General features: G+C 37.9%; 1 protein-coding gene across 2 annotated transcripts in view; it reads left to right on the top strand.

Moving 5' to 3' along the window:
* Positions 1 to 19,870, top strand: part of pof1b (POF1B actin binding protein) — a 35,079-nt gene extending 15,209 nt beyond the window's left edge. The window contains exons 3-13 of one of the 2 annotated variants that reach the window (XM_008428481.3): positions 6,409 to 6,683; positions 8,445 to 8,478; positions 8,681 to 8,761; positions 9,253 to 9,345; positions 10,280 to 10,393; positions 10,897 to 11,049; positions 11,260 to 11,379; positions 12,216 to 12,365; positions 13,838 to 13,908; positions 14,526 to 14,640; positions 15,909 to 19,870. In XM_008428481.3, coding sequence (XP_008426703.2) covers positions 6,409 to 6,683; positions 8,445 to 8,478; positions 8,681 to 8,761; positions 9,253 to 9,345; positions 10,280 to 10,393; positions 10,897 to 11,049; positions 11,260 to 11,379; positions 12,216 to 12,365; positions 13,838 to 13,908; positions 14,526 to 14,640; positions 15,909 to 15,914 — 1,212 coding nt within the window. In that variant the 3' untranslated portion in view covers positions 15,915 to 19,870. Of the gene's footprint in view, positions 1 to 6,408; positions 6,684 to 8,444; positions 8,479 to 8,680; positions 8,762 to 9,252; positions 9,346 to 10,279; positions 10,394 to 10,896; positions 11,050 to 11,259; positions 11,380 to 12,215; positions 12,366 to 13,837; positions 13,909 to 14,525; positions 14,641 to 15,863 lie in introns of both variants that reach the window. The other variant, XM_081615555.1, reaches the window with a different exon arrangement.
* Positions 19,871 to 21,383: the final 1,513 nt, after the last annotated feature.

Here is a 21,383-nt window from a genome sequence, read left to right as displayed (position 1 = left end):
TTATTGTCATTGAGACAGCAAATATGTGGTTCTTTGTCCCTCTGCACCAGCTACCACACTAAAGAGAATTCTCAACAGTTTATCTTTGATATGTTTTTTTATTTATCTACTTTCTTTAAAAGTGTGCATCAGGGTTGGTCTAGCAAAAAATCGTCCTCCATCAGAAATATATTTTCTGATATTTAGACATATTCCTGCACATGGAAAATTCCAGAAATGTTGCAATATTTTCTACAACATAGACTCAGACATTTGCTCAGAGGGCTTGTTTTTATAGTTTTGCTGAAGTAAATGTGTTTTTTTAATATAAATGGGCCTTTCAAGTCAAATGGGTCACATCTGTGTTACTCAGATCACTGCATATCTGTAGCATGTAGCTGCTTTGATGCAGGTTAAAGGCCTGAGGCAGCAACATGCTGTTGTACCTGTGTAATTCCTGGAAAGATGATCCTTGCAGCACAAACAGCCTCCTGAAAGGGTTTTGCCAGTTCATTGAACTTTTTGTCGTCTTCTGACCTTTTTAAAAGGTTTTAATCGGAAATCTGACAACTTTTTATTTCCTCTTTCTATTGTCTCTGTTTGTCACTTGCAGAGAAGTAGTTAAAGTTGATGCAATGAGAATGTCGTGATGAGAAACCTGTAATAAAACTGGGGAAAAAAGGCTAATTTATTTTGCTGAGCATCCTGACTGAAACACCTCAATGACGGGGAGATATTTTGATGTACTCCAGCACAAAGAAGCTCACACAGACTCTAACAAAGAGCTTGTGTGGAAAGATGACTCCTCCTCTCTTCAATAACAACCTCTAGTGTTACTTGGGCACACAAAGTCCTGAGCCAGAATGGCACCGCAAGGTCCCCTGTCCCACAAACTGATAGAAAATCTGACTTTTGAGTTTTGGCATATAATTTGTTCTCAATCTGGAAAGAAAATGAATACATTTTAAATGTTTTTTGGGCCAGATATTACCTGTTTGATTTCAGTTACCAGCAAGCAGCTGATATTGTTTCTTATTGATATTTTACATGGATATTGTGTTGTTGCTCGATGGTGCAGTTGATTGCACTGTTGCCTTGCAACAAAAAGGTCCAGGCTCAGATCCCTGCCTTGTGTCTTTTTAACCAGAACCTGCATAGCAAGTATAAAATGTCCTCCTGCTGACAAAATCTTTTACTCCTTACATCTTCCGCTGTCTAAGTCACCTACCTGCTGCTAGCTTTAGAGTTTACTTTAGGTTTGTCTTTCAAGATATGTTTAGGTTTAATTTAGTCAGGATCCCATCACAAAAAAGATTCTGTTCCCAGGCCAAGACTTGAACCTGTATGGCTTTGCGTTGTATAAATAAAGGCTGCTAAATGTGCTGTGACGCATCAATGAATTCCACACAGTCTTTGGTAGGTGTATGTACTTGTGGTTGTGTAATATCATAGAATTATTCATGAGTTTTAAAAAGAAAAGAGAATAATAAAATGCATGTGTGCATAAGACCTCTGGGCCATAAATGTTATGCTGTTGGCAAACCTGTTTGTTACAATGGATATAGTTGTAAAGAAAATGAATTTGTGAGATAAGTAGCGGAGTTGAGTGTGTGAACTGTACCCTTTTGAACCCTTACCAGATCCTCTGTGTTAGTGACGAAGAGCTAATTTAGCTGTTGACTTTTGCTTGGTGTCATTGATCAGATTAAGTAAATGAAATCGGGCCCTAAGAGTGGAAATTTGTGATTGCCACTGGTTGTTGAATCCCACTGAGCTGACTGTGTTGATATTGCCTCTAGTGATGACAAGTATTGTTGCAATAAAGGAGTAAAAAACAAAATACACATTTTCTTATTTTTTTTGTGACAAACTAAACATATGGCGTTTTCACAACTGATAATCCATTAGGTTCAGTTCGATTGAGGACCAGAATTGCAACAAAATCTGTTCCCCCCAGCCTGTTGGTGGCGCTGCCTCAAGAACTACGGAAGCAGCGCAACTACCTTCATCATAAAGCATAAAAAATGGAGTGGTGTCAGATTTTGGCGGTTGTCAGATTTTGGCGGTTGTCAGATTTCTCTTTTGTCTTTGGCAAAAGACCACAAATCATTTCTCCCAGTAGCATTAGACTCATTTCTTTGTTTGGTTGTTTACCCAGAATGCCCTGCGCTGTAGTTCGCGTCCTACTTTTGGAGCATTCTCTGTCCCGCTTGCTATTCACACATGCATTCAAACTGCACCAGAGTTCACTTCAGGGTCCGTATCAGAGTTTGGTTGCACATTCAATCAATGCCCCAACCTTTCTAGGCAAATGAACTACAGCGCAATTAAAGCCGACTAAACACGGTTTTTGATTTTCATTTCAGAACTGCTGTTTTCGATCCTGTTAACCTTAAAGTTTAGATAAAGGTAAAGAACACAGATGTACAATGTGTACTATTGTTGGGGCTGACACCCACTGGTTGGTCTGGTTGGATAACAAGCTCTCACCCTAGAGCTGTGTAGTGTGCAGACTGGTTCATGATTCTTCTTTATCTTCACTCTCCCTTTTTCTACGGGTATGACAGGCATGTGTGTGTGAAGCTCACACACCCACCTCCATGTACGCTGCTCCGCCATGTAAGCAGGTTTTGCTTTTTACACCTCTGCTGTTTGCATTTGCTCCAATTACCATGTACGGTAAGAGACGCTCTTTTTCAAACCTGACACAGCGACCTCTGAGCTCTGCATGATTATAGACCAGCCTGCAGGTTTTTATACCACGTTCTCTGCAGCCAATCAGATACCACAGATATGTGTCATGGGAGTTTCTCCCATTGCCACCAAGCCCTTGTTCAAACACTGGAGACAGGTTCTGTTTTGATAGCGTGATACAATAACCTTCCCAGGTGTGGGAGTCGACCTGTGTAAAATATCTTTTTAGTTGTGAGTAATTATTTATATTTATCTTCATTAAGACGTCATCAGTACCTTTGATGTGGTTTTTGATTTTTGATTTGGTCTTATCAGATACTCTAAATGGGTAATTTGGTTCTGATTGGATAGCCACAGCTTGGCAGGCAGTGCCAACGAATCAGTATCCAGATCTTTTGTGTTTTCGTTTGAGTTTAGTTGGAGGACATGCAAATTGAAACAGATGGGAACATTCCTTACAGGTGTGCTGACTCATGAAGTCATCGTTAGGATTTACAGGGAGGAAAACATTTTGTCTTTAATTGAAGGAAACATGGTTTGCCAGTGAGACAGTCTTACAGTTCAGACATTTGTTAATTGCACCTTACTGATTTGCTGACTTTTTACAATCTTTGCTTTACCTTTCTGCTTTAAATATCTCTATATATTCAGCTCATTCCACAGTTCTTCAGTAAGATTTACATGTTGTTAGTGAGATTGAGATGATTGATTCATCAATCATTTGTCCGTAGGTTTGGGATCTTGGTGACAGACCCTATGATGACCCATTGCTAGTTTTCTGGTACATTTTTTTTAATTTTAATTCAAATAGTGCGTGTTGTCTGCAAGGTTCTTGTTGATATATTTTGCCGTTATCTTACACTAGTGTATTTTATGTATGCATGAGTAGCACACAGCAGGCTTTTTCACAAGACTTTAAGCAGGAAGCAGTTGGAGTTGGAAACACTTGGGTATTTTTAGCCACCTGATTGAATGGGTTGTGCCATGTAGAAATTCCTAGAGTGTCGTTTCATTCTGCCCTCCCCGTAAACGGTTTCTGAAGGACAAAACTCTGCATCCCTGGAGTTCATCTCATCCAATCTCTGAATTTCCAGTTAAACAGCAACCTATTTCCTATTGAGGTGCAAGCTAATGCATCCATCTGCAATACAGTCCTGTGTAGCATTAGCAAGTTTATCTATATTGCACTGAAAAGTGTTCAGTGGGAACCTGTCATGACATTCACTCATTCCATGAAGTGTGGAATTCTGTCTGGCCATTTTCCTTCAACCTCTACATTGTTTCTTCTTCTTGTGTCATTGGTGCAAAAAATTTGAATTGATAGTAAACAGGGTTGTGTAGCACTTGCTAAATGAACTACATCCAGTGTTTGGAAACAGTGAGAGAAGTACTGTAGGCGGTTCTTGGGTGGTCTCTAGATTGTAGATCTTGCTCTGAATTTCTCCTGTCTTCTGCTGTAGTGTAGAATAATGTCTGCGCCTCTTTCATACCTCCATCCTTGCTCTTTGTCTGCTGTTTCACATTCATTTAATCAGACTCCTGGTTTGCTTGCAGCCTTTGTTCTACCTCCATATTTATTTTTCTCCAGTCTCCTGTTTGTTTGCATTCACTTAATACTTAATACGTGTCTGAGAATTTCATTCCTTCTGCTTGCATTTGTGTCCTCCACGTCAACAAAAACTTATGACAGTTTGGACTTTTGTATTAAAAACTGAAGCACAATTAACAGACTCAAGCATTTGATCTCTTTCTTACGCTCTTACTCTGCCTGAATAGTTTTCTCTCCAAATAAGGACAGTTAGAGAAACCACAGCAAATCACTGTTTTATCTGGTCTGTGCAGTAGTAAGAGACCACTTGACTTTAGTCTCCTAATCTCAATTGCTAGGAACTAATAACTTTCAAGACTAATTTAAATGTACAAACATGTATTTTCTTGTTTCTTAAAAATTAATGAATATTTGGATCAACCCGTATCATCATTTCACTCCAAGTTTCATTCAAAAGTTGGCAACCCTAGTTAGTGAGGGTAGTATTATTTTAGTATTCAGCCAGTAAACATAAAAAAATATGTGCAGGTTTAATGTGGGAACTTGTGACACATTGAAAAGGAGGGGGTCAGAAATATCAAAATGTTTCAAGCAAATGACAGTCCTTGACTTGTTTTTGTGTCTTATTTACAAATCCTGCAGTACAGTTTTAATGTGTTGCCCTGATGTTGGTGAACTGACACATTTTTGTTTCTCACAGATAAAAAGGCCAGCCATAAAAATGAGACCAATGTAGTTGGCTGTTTTTTGACAGTGAGAAAACCTTACTACAAGAAAACTCCTTCAGTTTAGAGTCTTGAAGGAGTCGCTGTGATTTTTGTGGGAATGGTTTACAGCAGCTCAGCTCTTGGAGTTTACAGAAGTGATGATAAGAGCTAACTGCTTCACACAACTCTGTCGCTACATGTTAAACTGGAGCCTGTTTGGCTCTGATTGTCCGTAGGTTTCAGTTTTATTGTGAAGCGTGGCATTGGCTTGCTTCACGGCTACATATTAAATTGCTGATGTTTCCATTAGCTGGAAGCTTTACCTTCTACATGCTGGTCCTCTGCTTCATGGTTCTGTCTCTTTCTCTTTCACTAAAGTTCCTTCCAATGCAGTATTTTGCTTCCAGTTGTACTCCAGCAGTTTTGCAAAAGCCCTTTAAAATGACATCATGACGAGCCAAATCAATGAATCACTAGAAGAACTAGAGGGTGCCAATTTTTTCAGAAACTCCTCTGGATCTTTACCAATCTTCCAGATCTTCTTTGTGATAGTTGGCTCCTCGTTCATAGATATTTTCCCCTCTGCTCTGACTTTCACAGTGTAACTTGTGAGCAAGGATTTAATTAGTCTGACCAAAGCTCTGACCTCAACCTCTGAAATCCAACAGCTTGTGGGATGACCAGGAATGCAGACTGCTAGTCGTGACTACACATTAGTGACTGCTTAGTATTGCTCATTTGAAACCATCCATCCATCCATCCATTTTCTTTCACCCTTGTCCCTCAGTGGGGTCGGGAGGGTTGCTGGTGCCCATCTCCAGCTAACGTTCCGGGCGAGAGGCGGGGTCACCCTGGACAGGTCGCCAGTCTGTCGCAGGGCAACACAGAGACACACAGGACAAACAACCATGCACACACACTCTCACACCTAGGGACAATTTAGAGAGGCCAATTAACCTGACAGTCATGTTTTTGGACTGCGGGAGGAAACCGGAGTACCTAGAGAAACCCACGCATGCACAGGGAGAACATGCAAACTCCATGCAGAAAGACCCCAGGCCGGGAATCGAACCCAGAACCTTCTTGCTGCAAGGCAACAGCTCTACCAACTGCGCCACTGTGCAGCCCTCTTTTGAAATCGTAGATGCAAATCTCAACAGTTTTTGCTGAGCTTTATGGAGAGTTTACATGGATGAAGCCACTTAAATATGGACTTTGGGTCATCCAGTCACAAGTCTACATACACGCATCACTGGCATGAATGCCATAAAAATTTTAGTTTTTGTAAGTTTGTTCTATTTAAAAGTAAAAATTGTTATAACTCAGGGTAGATTTTCTCTAATACACACAGGATTAACATTTACGCACACAGGCTGCCACTATTTGGCCAAGATGTGGAGAAACTTAATTGTTTTTGATGGCCAAGGTCCTGGTATATTTCTGGCTGCAAATTTGATTGAAGTTTTTTGTGTGTTCCAGGACGACGTGAAAGTCGAATTGGAAGTGAGCGAGGATGAGGAGGAAGACGAGTACCAGTCTGGTTCTGCAGTGGTTGAAGAAGTAGAGATTGTCAACATCATTCAGCAGAAAGCCCCGTCGGTGAAGCAGAAATTCTCCATGTCAGAGCAGAGGGAGACGCCAGAGCCAACAAAGCTGGACACGCGTTACTTTGGCGAACTGCTGGCAGATGTCTACAGGAAGAACTGTGATATCCACTCCTACATCTTCGATAACGTGTCCAAGATCCGCGGACAGTAAGTGCAAGCTCTCAGTCGTGGTTGTGAATTATATAATGTTTGCAAAAGATGTATGTATGTATGCATGTATGCATTTTAGTGAGTCATGATAAAGTAAAGAAAGCGCATTTCTTGACATTATATTCCTAAATTGAATAACTCATTTGAGAGACCCAGTGGCATGAGTCGGTATTCCTGTTGTTACGGTTTTGTGTAATCATTAGAATAGATCAATTCACTGGTCTGTGAAGAGTGTGCATTTGTTTGCTTTGATTTTTAATTAACTTCACGAGTGGAGTTAATTTTATATTCATATAGTAAAACTATTGAAACTGTTAACACCAATAGACAAGTTTGAGATCGTATTTCAAGATCATAAGTAGACATTGCCACGGTAACGTGAGGTTAAAATGTTTTGTTGATCTAACGAGAAAAAGATGCCGAAACGCTCGGTAAAAGATACGCTCATGTTGTCTGAACATAAGGTACATAACTTCTCTCCTTAAAAACATATTTCTGTTAACGAGTGGCAGAGTCCTAAACAGAATGACATTAACATAAAAACTTGCTTATCTACAGAAAACTTGCTTAGCTGCTTGAAAATTATATTCCTGAAGATTTTGGATTTTTCAATGCATAGTAACGCTGCAAAACACTGAAAACCATGGAGTTCAACAATTTGCTAAAATTGGTAAACCATTATCCATGAAAAAATACATTTTTAATAATACATTACATTTTTCACAGAAAACTTTATGAATCCAACTAAAGTAAACATACCAGACTCCTTTTAATCATTGGGATCTTGTTGTCTTTTTGGCTCGAACTCACTGCAGACAACCTTCATAACCTTAGAGATGAGTTGATAACATTGATATCATAGTTTCATTTTGTTGACATCTAATGAAGCCGATTCCAAGTAAACAACCACAGGGAGGGCTTGGCCACTTGCCTGCAGTGGTTCATCTGCAGCTTGTTCAAACAGGTTGGAGTCGAGTTTCAGTTGTTCCCATCATCCAGAGTTTTACATTCGACTTCTGCAGACTCAGCAGGTGGTCTGCTGTTTCAGTGTGGGAAATTTAGAGACTTAGGAGAAAAAGTCGGTTCTCTTTTAATCTTTGGGTGTCTAAAGTTGCAGCCAAATAGTTGGAAACCAAACAGATTCATGAATTTGTTAGTAGACTTAAATGATGTAAAACAATAATTAGGGAGCGCACTTTAATTTAGTCAAACACAACATTACATTTGTGGAAGTCTTACACTTTATGTCAAGGTATTTAAAGCAACAAAAGTGCAAATATAAAACGTGAAGCTTCAGAGACGCATGCATCACTATTAAGGTGCCGGGTCCCAAATCTGGCCTGCCATACCTTTTCATGTGGCCCTCTAGACTCTGGAGACCCTTCAAGATGACACCTGACATTGTCATGGTTCAAGTTCAGTTGTGCAGCAGAAATATAAATGTAACAGAGCAGAAACACACAAGTCATGAAATGACAATATTTAAGTCATGGTAAGGATGCTTCTAGGTCAGACAATAGTTACAATGTTACAATGTCACAATGTTATCTTAAACTTCATTTATGTCCAATTTTGATGTATGCTGATATTAAGACCAATATGTTTTGTTTCACCTGCCTCCCACTGTGTTTACCTGAGATTCCTGGAATACTGCAAGAACAAATATCAGTTTTCTGTGCAGGCACACACTTTTGACACTCATCTCATTCCAAGCTATGCTGTCTACCTCACTTTGTTTTTCCTCTCTGTGTGTTACAGGAAACACACTCTGAATCTCTCCAGTGAGCTAAAGGTGAGAGACGAGTCTGAGCTGAGCTCTTGAGACAATTAAATACCTTAAAGATCAGCTGTGTACATAACAGACAAGAATCAGTCAGTTATATTCAATAAGATTTGCTCTCTACACCTTATCTGATCAGAAACAATCAATACTGATGTAATCTCCTGTTTGTATGAGGTGGTGAATATGTGCTGAGTTGTGTCTCTGTGTGCAGGGGGAGACACAGGAGGTGGAGTCTCTAATTCCCAAAGGAGCCAATGAACTGACAAAGCAGCAGATGCGCTACCTGCTGGAGGTGAGATGCATGGAAAATACTCCAACACATTTTAATGAATAAATAATAAGCTATTATTGCTTATTTGGGTTCTTGTTCCAGTGCCTGCAGCCATAGTTTGCTTTCACAGTAGGGCTTTTCATTCCTCACAGGTGTTTGGTTCAGATGGAGAGAGGACTGAACTTTATCCAGGCTTTTCATAGATTTTGGTTCAGAGACAGAATTATAGGTTATGTACCTGTAGTCCTGGTAGAAAAGAGTACATCCCTTTAATATAGCTCAAAGTATACATAGTTTATAAAACATTTATAAAAATGTAAAATATGGCAATAAAACAGCATTTTCTCTTACCTGATAAAATTGCTGCTCAAAAACATCAGCATTCAGTCCAGTGGCCTGGCTGTCATCTGCCAAGATATGACCTGTTATTACCTGTGATCCTCCATTAGGGCAGGAGAATGATAAGAACCTGTCTGTTATTAACTCGCCTCTCACATCTGGCTGTGTTTCAGACTCGTTTCACTGCAGAGAAGAGCATGCGTCTGCTGCTCTCCACCTTCAGCAGCCTGAGAGAGGAGCTGATGCAGATGTCTGAGGACATGCGGGTAAGAGCCGCCATCGTCGAGGCAGGGGCAAGGCGTGGTGACTCAGCTCAACCATAATGAAGCCCTACAAAAAACATCAGCTTCTGTTTCTTTTTCTTTTTGCTAATGGGGAATTGAGGAGTAACATGAAGGCAAATATGAAGGTAGAAGAAGAAAACTAGGCAGATTTAAAAGTGTGTTGGGATAATTGCTGCTGCTGCCGCTGACTAGACAGACAGTAACTAGACGGATAGTAGTGGAGTTAAAATTTTCCCAAACAATAGAGGTTTAGTTGCAGATCATTACTTAGCATAAGTAGTATTCTGCAGATTGACCTGGAAAACATCAAATCTGTTAGTTTTGCACAGCATAAGCTATCAAAACAAGCAGAAAGCCGAATTTCAGCTAATATTCAGGAACTAAAATCATTTAGTTGCAGCTCTACTTCAGAGATGTTTTCAAAAAATGTCTGTGAAAATCCCAGCTGTTCCCGCTGTGTTAACATGCTGTTCGGCCTCCTGAAGGTGTTGTTGAAACCTGTACAGTTTAAACTTCACCTTTATTTTCTTTTTTTCATGTTTAAGATTTTTTTTCAGCAAATCAATTTTAGCAACAAAATCCTGTACTAATAACCTCAAACTCTATTTTTTAAAGGGAAAAATCTCTGCAGTAGTGTGTGTGGAGTCGGGATATGATGTCCTTTCTGCTCAGGCCAGACATAAACCGCCTCGCAAAGTTAACGTTAGCATGTCGCACAAACAATGGCTGGAAATTTATTTTCATATTTTCCTTTCCATTATTTCTGCAAATAAGAAAACCTGATCAATTATACAGTGTTATTGATGAGGTTTCATTCCAGTAAAAATGTGGTTTTACAGCTAATGCAGATTGTAGAATGAACTTGCATTTCTGTCCTGACTACTAACAACAGGTGTGTGTATGCGTGTGTTCACAGCATCTGGAAAGCGAGAAGGAGTCTTTGGAAAGAGATCTGGCTTTCAAAGCAGACCAGGCTCTGCAGTATGAGTCCCTCATAGAGAACGTCAGAGAGAGCAACAACAAGCTGCAGGTACTGTCTGTCATTCAAGTGATCTAACACTTATAATCAGCTCATGTGATGTATGAGTTTAATTTATTACATTTGAACCCAAACTAAGCCAAAGTCGTATCACATACGACTTTGGCTTAGTTTTTTTTTTTCTTCCGGCTGAATCATTGAATGTGTGGATAATTATTCCCTCATGGTTTTGAATGGAAATTTGTTAAATGTATTGCTACAGACATATTTGAATAAGATACGTGGTTAGTACAGTGCCAGGGTGGAAAGACATCAGCAATGTCCCACATTAAAATGAACTGTTGACAGACAAACTGAACTGCAGAGGGAGAGTGATGCAATGACCCAGTCAAAGTCCACATCTCAACAAGTTCTGTAGTTGGACTATAGGGGGAGCTGTACACTCATGAATGTCTCAAACTACCGAACCAATGTTTTAGTTTATGGATTTTTATTTAAGTTGCAACCTTTCTGAATAAAGTATTTAAGTGAAGAGTTTGTGTGTTTTTGTGCAGCTGTCCCTGAAGGAAGCCCAAGCGTCCCAGCGTTCCCTGGAGAGTCAGCTCTCCACTTGCCGAAGCAGCGACTCGGTCGGCAACTTCAAGATCAAAGAGTTGGAAGGAAGAATGAGAGGACTGGAGAAGGAGAACGAGATGCTCAAACAGAGGGTAGAGGTCAACTTCCTCCAAAACATGGACTATCCATCCATAAAGAAATCTGATTGGCTTACATATAGACTAATATTTTCTTGTGGACACTTTCTGTTGTGATGGACAACAAAAAATCCCTTGAATTCATTAGGGTTTGTTATATTATGTTTATTTATTTATTTTGTTCTGTGTCCTTACATTTTTTGTCCGTCTGTCTGTTTTGTTCAGCTGGCCGGACAATCCAGCAACGGCAACCTGCACCTCAAAACAGAGGCGCTGGCTCAGCACTACAAGCAGGAGCTGGAGACCCTGAAAACGGAACGAGACAGAGAGATAGAGAAACTGAGGGTAAGATGCAAAAGAAAAAAAAAGAAAATAAAAATACAAAAAAACTAAGCAGGCTTGAAAACATCTTGTTAAAGTCACAGTAGTTTAAAGTGAAATCCCAGAAGACCTGTGTAGAAGTTAGATTTGTACATTTTGCGATAATTGATTCCTTGCTGTCAATTTGGGTCCCAGTTTGGTCAAACTTTACAAAACATAGCAGATCTACAACTTCTTAAGAAATGTATGAACTGCAAAAAAATGTAGCAAAACTGTAAAATGCCAACTATGACCAACCGTTCTCCTCCTCTAGCTAGCAATCAATCTAGCTAACTAATTATCTAGTCACAGCTACCTGTCTAGCTAGCTCCACCTTCCTTCCTTACTTATCTTTTTCTACCTCTCTTACCTTATATTTTTATTAAATTTTTTTCCAATTCCCATCCTTTCTTTCTTAGTTTTTTCTTCTTTCTGTTTTCATTCTTTTCATCCTTGTTTTGTATTTTCTTGCTATTTTCTTTCTCTATCTCCTTTCTTTCCTTGCTCTCCTTCTGTTTCCTTCCTACCTTCTTTCCTCTCTGTCTTCCTTCCCTCCTTGATTCCTGTCTTATTTCCCCCCCTTTTTTTGTTTAATAACCGAATAGATGTATGTTATAGTGTAAACTCATAGGAAACCTTTACATTTATACTTTGAAAAGTTTAACTCTTAACTTTGAGTGTGGACTTAATAATTGGTTGGAACATTTTTTGTAGAAAAGTGCTTGTGATGAAGATTTAGCAATTTTTTCCCTTTATATGGCTGAACAAAATCTGCATGTTTTTGCTTATTCTTTCCCTCCTCTCACTGTGATGGGCCTCAGTCTCAGATATCGAAGTTGCAGATGCAGATCACCACGACCACCACCACTACCACCAAATCCTCATCCGCAGAGAGCTCTCTCCAGCTGAAGATCTCAGAGCTGCTGTCCAAGTTGGAGCAGCGGGAGATCACCATCAAGCAAAAAGAGGAGGTTTGAAACATTCAACACGTCCTTCACTGTAATGTTTCACGTCAGATATTGATCTAATCTACTGGAGATCAACAACAACAAAAAATGATATTTCATCTCTTAGAGTTTAAACCTTTCCTGAATTTAGGGTAAAACGTGGAAATACTTCTTTGCCTCTCCTCTATCGGGGGTCAGAATGTGCAATAAACGCAAAGCAGCATGAAAACTACTCTACTGTTATCAGAACCACAGTATGAAGCTGCCACCACCATGCTTGAGAAATGATTCAGTCCATGTAGGAGCTTCACATACTTGTCCTCTTTGTGGTCTAAGAGCTCAATCTTTGTACAGAAGAATCATCTGGCCTGTCCATGTCAGCAGATTTAAGTTGAGGTTGAAGGTGTTTATTTTGTACTGAGCTTGCTCAGCAGCCTCTCGGTACATGTTGCTGTTAAACTGACATCGCTGTGGACAGCCCTGGTGGCTCCGGAGTTGTTCCAGAAGCTGTTTCAGTCAGAAACATAGAGGAAACCAACCAAATCAAATAAAAGCTCCCATTTTTGGCAAGAGGTCAGTAAAAGTAAAGTTTAAATATATCTTATGTACAACTTTATAATATTTGCACTCTGGTAAACCATATACAGCTAAACAATGCCTATTGGAATACTTAGGCAGTAGTTGGCACACTTCTGCTATTAGCGTAAGTAATTTTTTGTTTAGCTCAGCTTTCCTAAAAAACTAACTAAAGTTTTCCTAGAAAATTCAAAATGCTGAATGTTTCCTAGAGATTGTTGAAATTTCATGTTTGTTTTTCTTGTTTTTTTATATTTAAAATAACACATTTTCTGATACTTTTACAGATTCAAACATTATAAGTTCTTAGAATACCAGCAGCTGTGAAAAATTAGAACTATTGGGAACGGCTTGCCAGCTCATGACCCAGACAGAGTGGTGAGGAGTTTGGCTCTTGACTGGGGGATAAAAGTTTACTACTAGCGAAAAACAATAATTTTAAAAGCTGGTGAGAATATTGTCTATGTAGAATATAAATGTGATAAGAAAAATAACCTGGAGGTTGATGAACTTACTATATTATATTAAATAATGTGAGCAGCTTGCACTTAGAAACACAACACCTGTGGTTTGTTTTTTTAATTACTTCAGAGGTTAGCTGCTGCCTTTCTGGTCCAACTGCATTCTGAGGTTTCAACACTTTTTTCTGTTCAGCCAATTAAAGCACATAAATATTTGTCTTATCAAGCTTCATCAGACACCTGCGCCACAGTTTGTAGCGCCTGAAGTGAATTCAAGTGACTGGAAAACGAGGATTAATTCCTTAAAACATGCAAGAGGGAAATGATGGTCTCTGTAGAACTTATGAGACGTATTTCAGAGAGTATTAAACTGTTACTTGTGGTCAGGAGTTCCTTGCTCAGCCTTTTTTTTCTGAAACTGATTGAACTTTGTTGACTGTGAGCTCTCTTTGCCTTCAGGAGATCAGAAGACTGTTGATGGAGAGGAACGACAGCTCCAAGAACGTCACCAAGACGATTATTACCAAGAGGTACAGCAGTCACACGGCACACTGCTGACCTGAAATCAGTTATTCACTTTGTGAAGTATTTAGCTTAAGAAAAGATGGCAGTCATTTCATTCATTTTAGTCCGACAGCACAAAGCTCTAAATTTCTCAGTTTATGTCCTGTAAAATACTTTATGCAAGTTATTATACAGTTCATGTATAATAGTTTACAGTTTATGGGCCTTATGCCATATTTACCAGTCAGTATTCAACTATGTTGTGGGTTAATATGTGTATTATATTATTTTCTTTACACATCAAAAATTAGCCAAAGGTCGTTGATAATTTCGTACATTGTGTTTCAATCTTTCATTTGGTGTCGATTCACAGCAAAGTTTTCTGAAATGACAAACCAAAAAAAACGGTTTTCCATTCATATCCAGTTCAATCTGATGTTCAAATTAATTCAGATCCATCTAATTAAAGCGTAGAGCTGAGTTTTATTATAATGGAACACAAAATGATTTGTCAGACGTCTCCTCTGCCTCCTGAGTCACTACTAGGTGAATATCATTAAATAGATTACTATACTGATATCACAAATTTACATTAAGCACACTAAAACGAGTCCCATGGTTCTCCATGTGTTTGGCTGTGCAGGTACAGGAACCAGTACCCGATCCTTGGTCTGCTTAGCGACGACTACCAGGCCACTTCACCTGTTAAAGAGGCCAAAACCATCGTCATCGAGAGAACCGGAGAGATGATCAAACAGGTATAAGGGTGGAAGGAGAGGCCTACTGAGAAACCTGCTGACTTTGAGGCATGGAGTCATGTTCCTTTTTAGTTAGTGAAAACTTTAACCTGAGCCAAATGGCTCAGAGTTTTCTCTTTATTAAAAGGAAACTCATATTAGACCTTTTTTTAAAGGTGATGTGTCTAATATAAATTGAATTCTTTAAAGTATACTAAACCATCAACTTTTTAAAATAAAATTAACAATTGCCTTAACTATTACCAACCAGTTAAACTTTGTATTAAAATTTAAACTGCACCAAGGAAGACTACAGGTTAAAGCCTGCTGGCTTTAACCCGGAACTAAAATGATTCTTTTTTAAATAGATGTTTGTATCCAAATCACAAACCACCGACATCCTGTATGTTGGGGCAACAAGGCTTCCTTTAGATTATAGAACAAACCTGTAATGATTCCACCTTGTGGTGAATGTTTGCTACTGCTGAAAGTTTAAGGCTCTGGGACAAAAATCTAATAAATGGATGATGTTTTATAAATGTGAGGAAAAATAAATAAATTAATACTTTCAGGGAATTTTCTGTTTTCCACAAATTTCTAAAGGCAGGTATTTATTTACTTGTGTTTTATGTCAAAGCAGCCAGACCTTTTTATCTATTGAAGTTATTTTGATGAGGATAGTGGTATTTTTGTGAATACGAGGTGGACAAAAAAAAAAAACAGACGAAGAAACAGACGACAATCCATCCATCCATCCATCCATCCATCCATCCATCCATCCATCCATCCATCCATCCATCCATCCATCCATCCATCCATCCATCCATCCATCCATCCATCCATCCATCCATCCATCCATCCATCCATCCATCCATCCATCCATCCATCCATTTGCTGTACTGATGACAGTCAAAACACAAAATTCAAAAACCTCAACGAAACAAAATGTTTTTGTTGTTAAAAAACTTTATGTTCACAAACAGCCTCAGTGAATCAGGCTGTTGACTCCTGGCCACGTGAGGAAAAGTCCATCCTCCTCATCTATTCATTTCACAAAGCTCACCCATATTTTCTGTCACTTTTAGAACAGGTACCCCTAAAATGAGAACAAGTCAAATCAAATTCAAAACAGTTTCTCTAATAAACTGTGCTTAGTGTTTCCAAAATCTGAATATTATCTTCATTTATAGAGAGACAAACCCTGCAGATTGTAACAACTGTACCTGTGTTTTATTTTAAAACAGGAAATCATTACTACTCCTTAAAGACACACTGCTTCTCTCCGACAGGAATGATTGAACGTGGAGAAGACCCTGATGTCGCACCCCCTCCCCCCTGTGCATGCTCCTCCCCCTCCCCTCAGGCCTCCCAGGATTGGTGGTGGTTGAAACCCCTCCCTTTCTTCCCCCATGCACTGAGATCTGGTTCTTTGATTCAGCCAAATCCAGTTTGGTTGGGATTAAAATCTAGTTGGGCTTTCTTTGGCTTCTGTTATGTTTTATTTTCAACTTTTACCCATGTAAAAGTTGCATAATGCCACTGTAAATATCCATTGACCCACATTTGGTTAAAAAAAAAGCATGACTGGGAACTGGGTGACATTTGGTTTGGAATCTCTAATCAGAAAGAAATAAAAAGTCAGACGAATTTAACACTGCAAGCAGTTTTTATGTCAGGACATACTTTTAGAATTTTAGTACCAGATAAATAAGAGTTGCAACAATTAATCACTTCGTAATGAGAATTGTTCCATTTTTGGGTTGTTTGGTCAGTTCCCTGATGAAGAATAATAATAATAAAAATCAGATTTTATAATTGTAGCTCGCATAACGTCTTTGATGTGGTGGTTTTACTGAATGAAGAAGAAAGTGATAAATTTAGAAGGTGTTTAAAGAAAGTGAGAGAAAGTGAATGAAATAGAATTTTGCATTCATAAATACATTTGTTGGTTGATGCTTAGTAGGTTGCAGGGTTTATTTTTGTAATTTATAAGCCACCATATTTAAGTCCAACTCAAAAATTTTTTTGATGAGAATAATTTGCAGAAAGGATCTGGTTCATTACTAGACGGTGCCTTTAGGGTGTACAGAGAGGAGCCCTGCCCCACCCAGAAATAATCATCTAAAAGGAAAAAAGTTACTTCTATCATTTAATAAAGAAATATTTAATTTCATTTTCATAAAAAAAAAAAATAAAAATAAAAAAGGTTAGACTCCTATTGCACATTTTGAAGGCGGTGAACAAAAATATAAACAGCTTTGGATTTTCTGGTCTTAATTTAGGAACTGAAAACACTAATGTTACTTTGGATCTAGATATTCTTTTGCTGTGTTATTGAAACTTATGCAGCATAACAGTCTGTATGCTGCATAAGTTTGAATAAAACTCCAGGAGGGTGCCTTGGAGTAAAGATAACAATAAAACTATGTGGACTGATTGACAAATTCATCCATCTGGTGAAAAGGAGAAGGATTTTCTTTAAGTGAATGTCAGTGCTGAGAAAAAAAGAAAAACTATTACTGGTTCTGTAACATAGAATCAACTGTGGTTTACACAGTTCAGGCACTCAAATATATAAACTGACAAGAAAAAAAATCAATTTTTTGTTTGTATCTTGGATAAAACAAAATGTTTTCCAGCCAATTAAAGTGAGTTTTCCTCCCAAATATGGAGCATCTTTTCGTTTTGAGTTGTTTACCTTACTGTTCTCTTTTGAATCTGTAAACAAGTGTACAGTGTACAGATGATCAATTAGGAGCGATGTGCCATGAGGTGGATGTGGTATAAATATAATACTCATTCTATTTTAATACAACAAAAGTTTTAAAATGTCAATTTTTTAATATTTTGAGATGTTTACCATTAAAACAGTTGCGCCTCAACATCTTGCTCATTCTGGTCATACAGTTGAGCTAAGTAGCAAACCAAAGGGTCAACTCAGCTCCCAGTGGTCAAAAACGTAAATGAGTCTCTCTTTAAGCCACCACTGCCATGCTTTGCCCAGGGGACGAGGAAGTGGATGCTTCGATGCGATTGCTTGCTGCATGTAAATATTCACATGTGTTTGTACGATGATGGGCATGCTCAGTGAATGTGTTGATTGTGGAGCATCCCATCTTAAATGTGGTTTTAAACGTAAATGTTCTCATGGGTGTTTTTCCTTTTGTTTTGTTCTGCGTGGTAGTTTATTTAACCCTGTTTTATGTTGAGGTTTTTATGTGAGCCGAAGGTGCATGGGTCCTCATGCAGCTTCAACGTGTTCCGTGTTTGTCCATCACTGTGGGGTCTGGGTGTGGAATGTCCAGCATCCATGAGGGGGAACGAGACCCCATGGATGGGAACTAATGATGTGGGTGAAAGTTGGGATATGTGGAAATGGAGCACAATTTTTTTTTAGGGGGGTGGGGAGGGTTTAAAATGGTGGAAGAAAGTATTTTAAAGTACAATATTATATAATCTGTAAACTAATATTTGCTGGTTTTCTATGATTATGATTTTATGCGTTTTATTTTTCTAATTAAGCATGTCATGTTGAAGGCTTTGTGTCCACCAGGTGGCAGTCTCATTCCTCTGCAGATCTCTATCATACAGATTGCAGCATGAAACATTACTGAAGCTGATTCTGAAGGAATAATTTTCTCCTTTTAATAAGCATTCACTTCTGATTTTTTTTTTCACGTTGTATACATAATAAAGTGTCAAAACAAAGCTTTCCACACAATCAGTCCCAGCATTAAAGCAAAATGTAGAACATGGGCTGTAATCCATGTTTTCCATCTCATCTCCTGCTGTATAATTCTTATTTCGTAGCTAATGTCAACAAATCTTCTGAACTAAATTTATTTTTAAAATGTTCTATTAAAACCTATATTTTTCAGTCCTTGCATTTTCACAGCTTTTCATTTCTAAACACAGTGGGCATTAGAAATACACAAATTTCATCAAACCTAATTTTTGTTTGCTAGGTTTTGTTTTGCAGATGCATTTTCTATGCTATAAGCATTTTAATATTTTATTATATTTTTATACATCATTATGTGTCAGTTTTACCTATTTTTATTTAGTCTCAGTCAAAAAAGTGTAAATACTGTAACTGTTGGTTGGAACGGAATAACCTCAAAATATTTCTTGAGGGATGATAGAAATAATTCTACACTTGTGAAATAGTTGAACACTAAATAATCCAAGTAATGGACAGAAAGCAAATACCATTTCTGGTATGATGATGGGCATGCTTCTCAGAAGTCAGTTTGTTTAATATCAATGAAAAAGATTAATACTTAAATTTAAAAACTGAAAGATTGTCACTGAAATTACTAATAATTAAATGAATAGGACTAGAAAATAAACATTAAAAATACAAATATCTAAACAGAATAAAACCTAAGAATCAGGAGCTCATAGGATTCTCAGAAACCTAAAGTAAATACTTTATTACCAACTTCTGATTTGAATAACTAACTTTAACCTGAAGTAGAATGGGACATTAGGAAATTAAATGTTTTCAGACCCACTTTTTATTCACTCAACTTCTTGAGCCTCAAGACAATTGACCTTTGTGCCTTGGAATCTGCTTTGACTAGACCAGAGGCTGGGTTGATCTGGAAAAAAAATAACATGGGCAGAAATTTTAATATCTTTTCCTGGTTTGAATAAATATGGGGGGGGGGGAGGAATGAACAAATGTCTTTCCAGACAACATTATTGCTTTTCGAAATATGGAAATCATTACTTTTAAATTAATTGTTTAAAAAAAACTGTCTTGTATATTAAAAACAGACATTCAAGTGTCTGATCATGTATTAAAACACTTACCTTTTCTACAAACATTAATAAAAGAGTTACTCAACGGACACAAAGCCTTTCAACAGATTTGGACCTCATGGGAATTTAGTTCTGAATGCGCTAGCCATGTTAGTGCTAATGTTAGGCTAGCATTAATGCGAGCCCTGATTGGTGGAGAAAATCTCAACATAATCAACACTTTCACTTTCAAGTGGGCTAACAGAATAGTCCACTTCCATGTTATTACAGTAATCTTTTAGAAGATAAAATCCTGGCTCTGATTTTTTTTCTGCTTACTGTACGCTCAAGTAAGCTAGCTGTACGTAGTATGCTAACAGAGTAGATATTTTCTTTTTTTTTTTTTTAAAGAGAACTAAGGCTGCAAGTTAGGCTAAGCCACTCTGTTCTCTCCACTGAGAAATGTCACAGCTAAGAAGAGATTAATAAAAATAATATATCTTTGCAATGTGTTTCTTTGTTTTACTGTCATTTTCCTAAACATACCAGGATGTCTAAATTCTCACAGGAACACTTTAGTTTTATGTATACACTAAAAGTGCATTTCAGATCAGTTCTGAATTTTCAATAAGAAAAATAAATTGATAAAATAAACCTACTAAATGTTGGTCACTGAAACCAAGTAAGGAGGTTATGAGGTAGTATTCTGGCCAATTTAATAAAAAAAAAAAACATTTAAAGGTTTTTCTCATTAAATCCAAAGTGGAAAAGTGTCTGTTATGAAAACAATCTAAAGCAACCTTGATGAAAAGCGTTAGAATGGTTAAAATAATTTTGCCATTCTATATTTAAACAAACAGCAATGCAGAACCTGATAACTTCTGAAAATCAAGCAAAAACAGTTTTAGACAGTCTTCCATTCATCTAAATGAATGTTAGCTAGCATTTATCAAGTGTCATTTGGCAGTATATTAGATGGTGCCAAGTGTTAAAAACCAGTACAATTCTGACTGATATTTTCCAGATGTTCATGTCTTGCTTTGGTGTGGAGAACATTGGATATCTCATCATTTCTCTTTTTTAAATAATGTTCCTGTTTGTTCCACCAATAAGCACACATCACGTGTGTTGCAAAAATGATAATATATCTACATATGTTTCCAACTCTGACATGGCAGTGTTTAAGATAGACTTTGATCATTAAATAGTAAATAAAACTGAAGATTATTACCGACTTTAACTCAAAAACAACAAAGAACCCACCAGCTCCATAGATCTGGATTCTATAGACCCTGTAATCCCTCTCATGGTGGTGTCTTTATCCAATCCCAGAAGACCCTGGCGAGAGGAGACGTACACCAGTCCATCAAAAGACCAACTAAGAGATCTAAAGGACAGACGGCTACGCATGCAGACACTCACACAAGAGTAATTTGAAGTCAACACTTAAATTTAACATATTTCTGGCTAAGTGTTCATATTTCACCAGCAGAGGGAGGGAGCCGGCTTCAGTCTGCAGCTCACGCTCATCTTGGGGTCATCGAGTGGAGCTGATGGAGCAAAGAGACAGGGAATGAGGTCATTGCAGCTCTGTAGGGCTTGGCTCAGTTGGCTGCTTGTCAACCATTTGACTCCAGCGAATTCTCTGAAAGCCCACATGGCCACAGAGAGCAAAAACCATCACAAAGTGCATGGTTTGTGATGGTTGGGAAGAGTTGGGAAGGAACAAATGATTTCATACAGTACATGTTTAGATTGTTGTTGTTTTTTTGTGACCATATGAAAACATGAAGACCAGGTATAAATTAGCACTTTCTGATATTTTATGTATGAAAATAAAGAACCGTGATAAAATATGCTAATGTTGAAGAAATAGAAACATTTTCTACACAGAGAAATATAATTTTTGCAACAAAAAAAGATTTTTTCTAACAAAAATCTTGGGGTAAGATTTTTGTTAGAAAAATCTAACCCAAATCTTACCCCAAAATCACTGGCAGGACATACAAAGATTGTAGAAG

This window comes from Poecilia reticulata, chromosome 14 (assembly GCF_904066995.2).
Source record: "Poecilia reticulata chromosome 14, P_reticulata-male-v2, whole genome shotgun sequence".
Classification (NCBI taxonomy): domain Eukaryota; kingdom Metazoa; phylum Chordata; class Actinopteri; order Cyprinodontiformes; family Poeciliidae; genus Poecilia; species Poecilia reticulata.
Note: the sequence above shows the minus strand (reverse complement) of the source record. Positions and strands in the feature narration are given on the sequence as shown.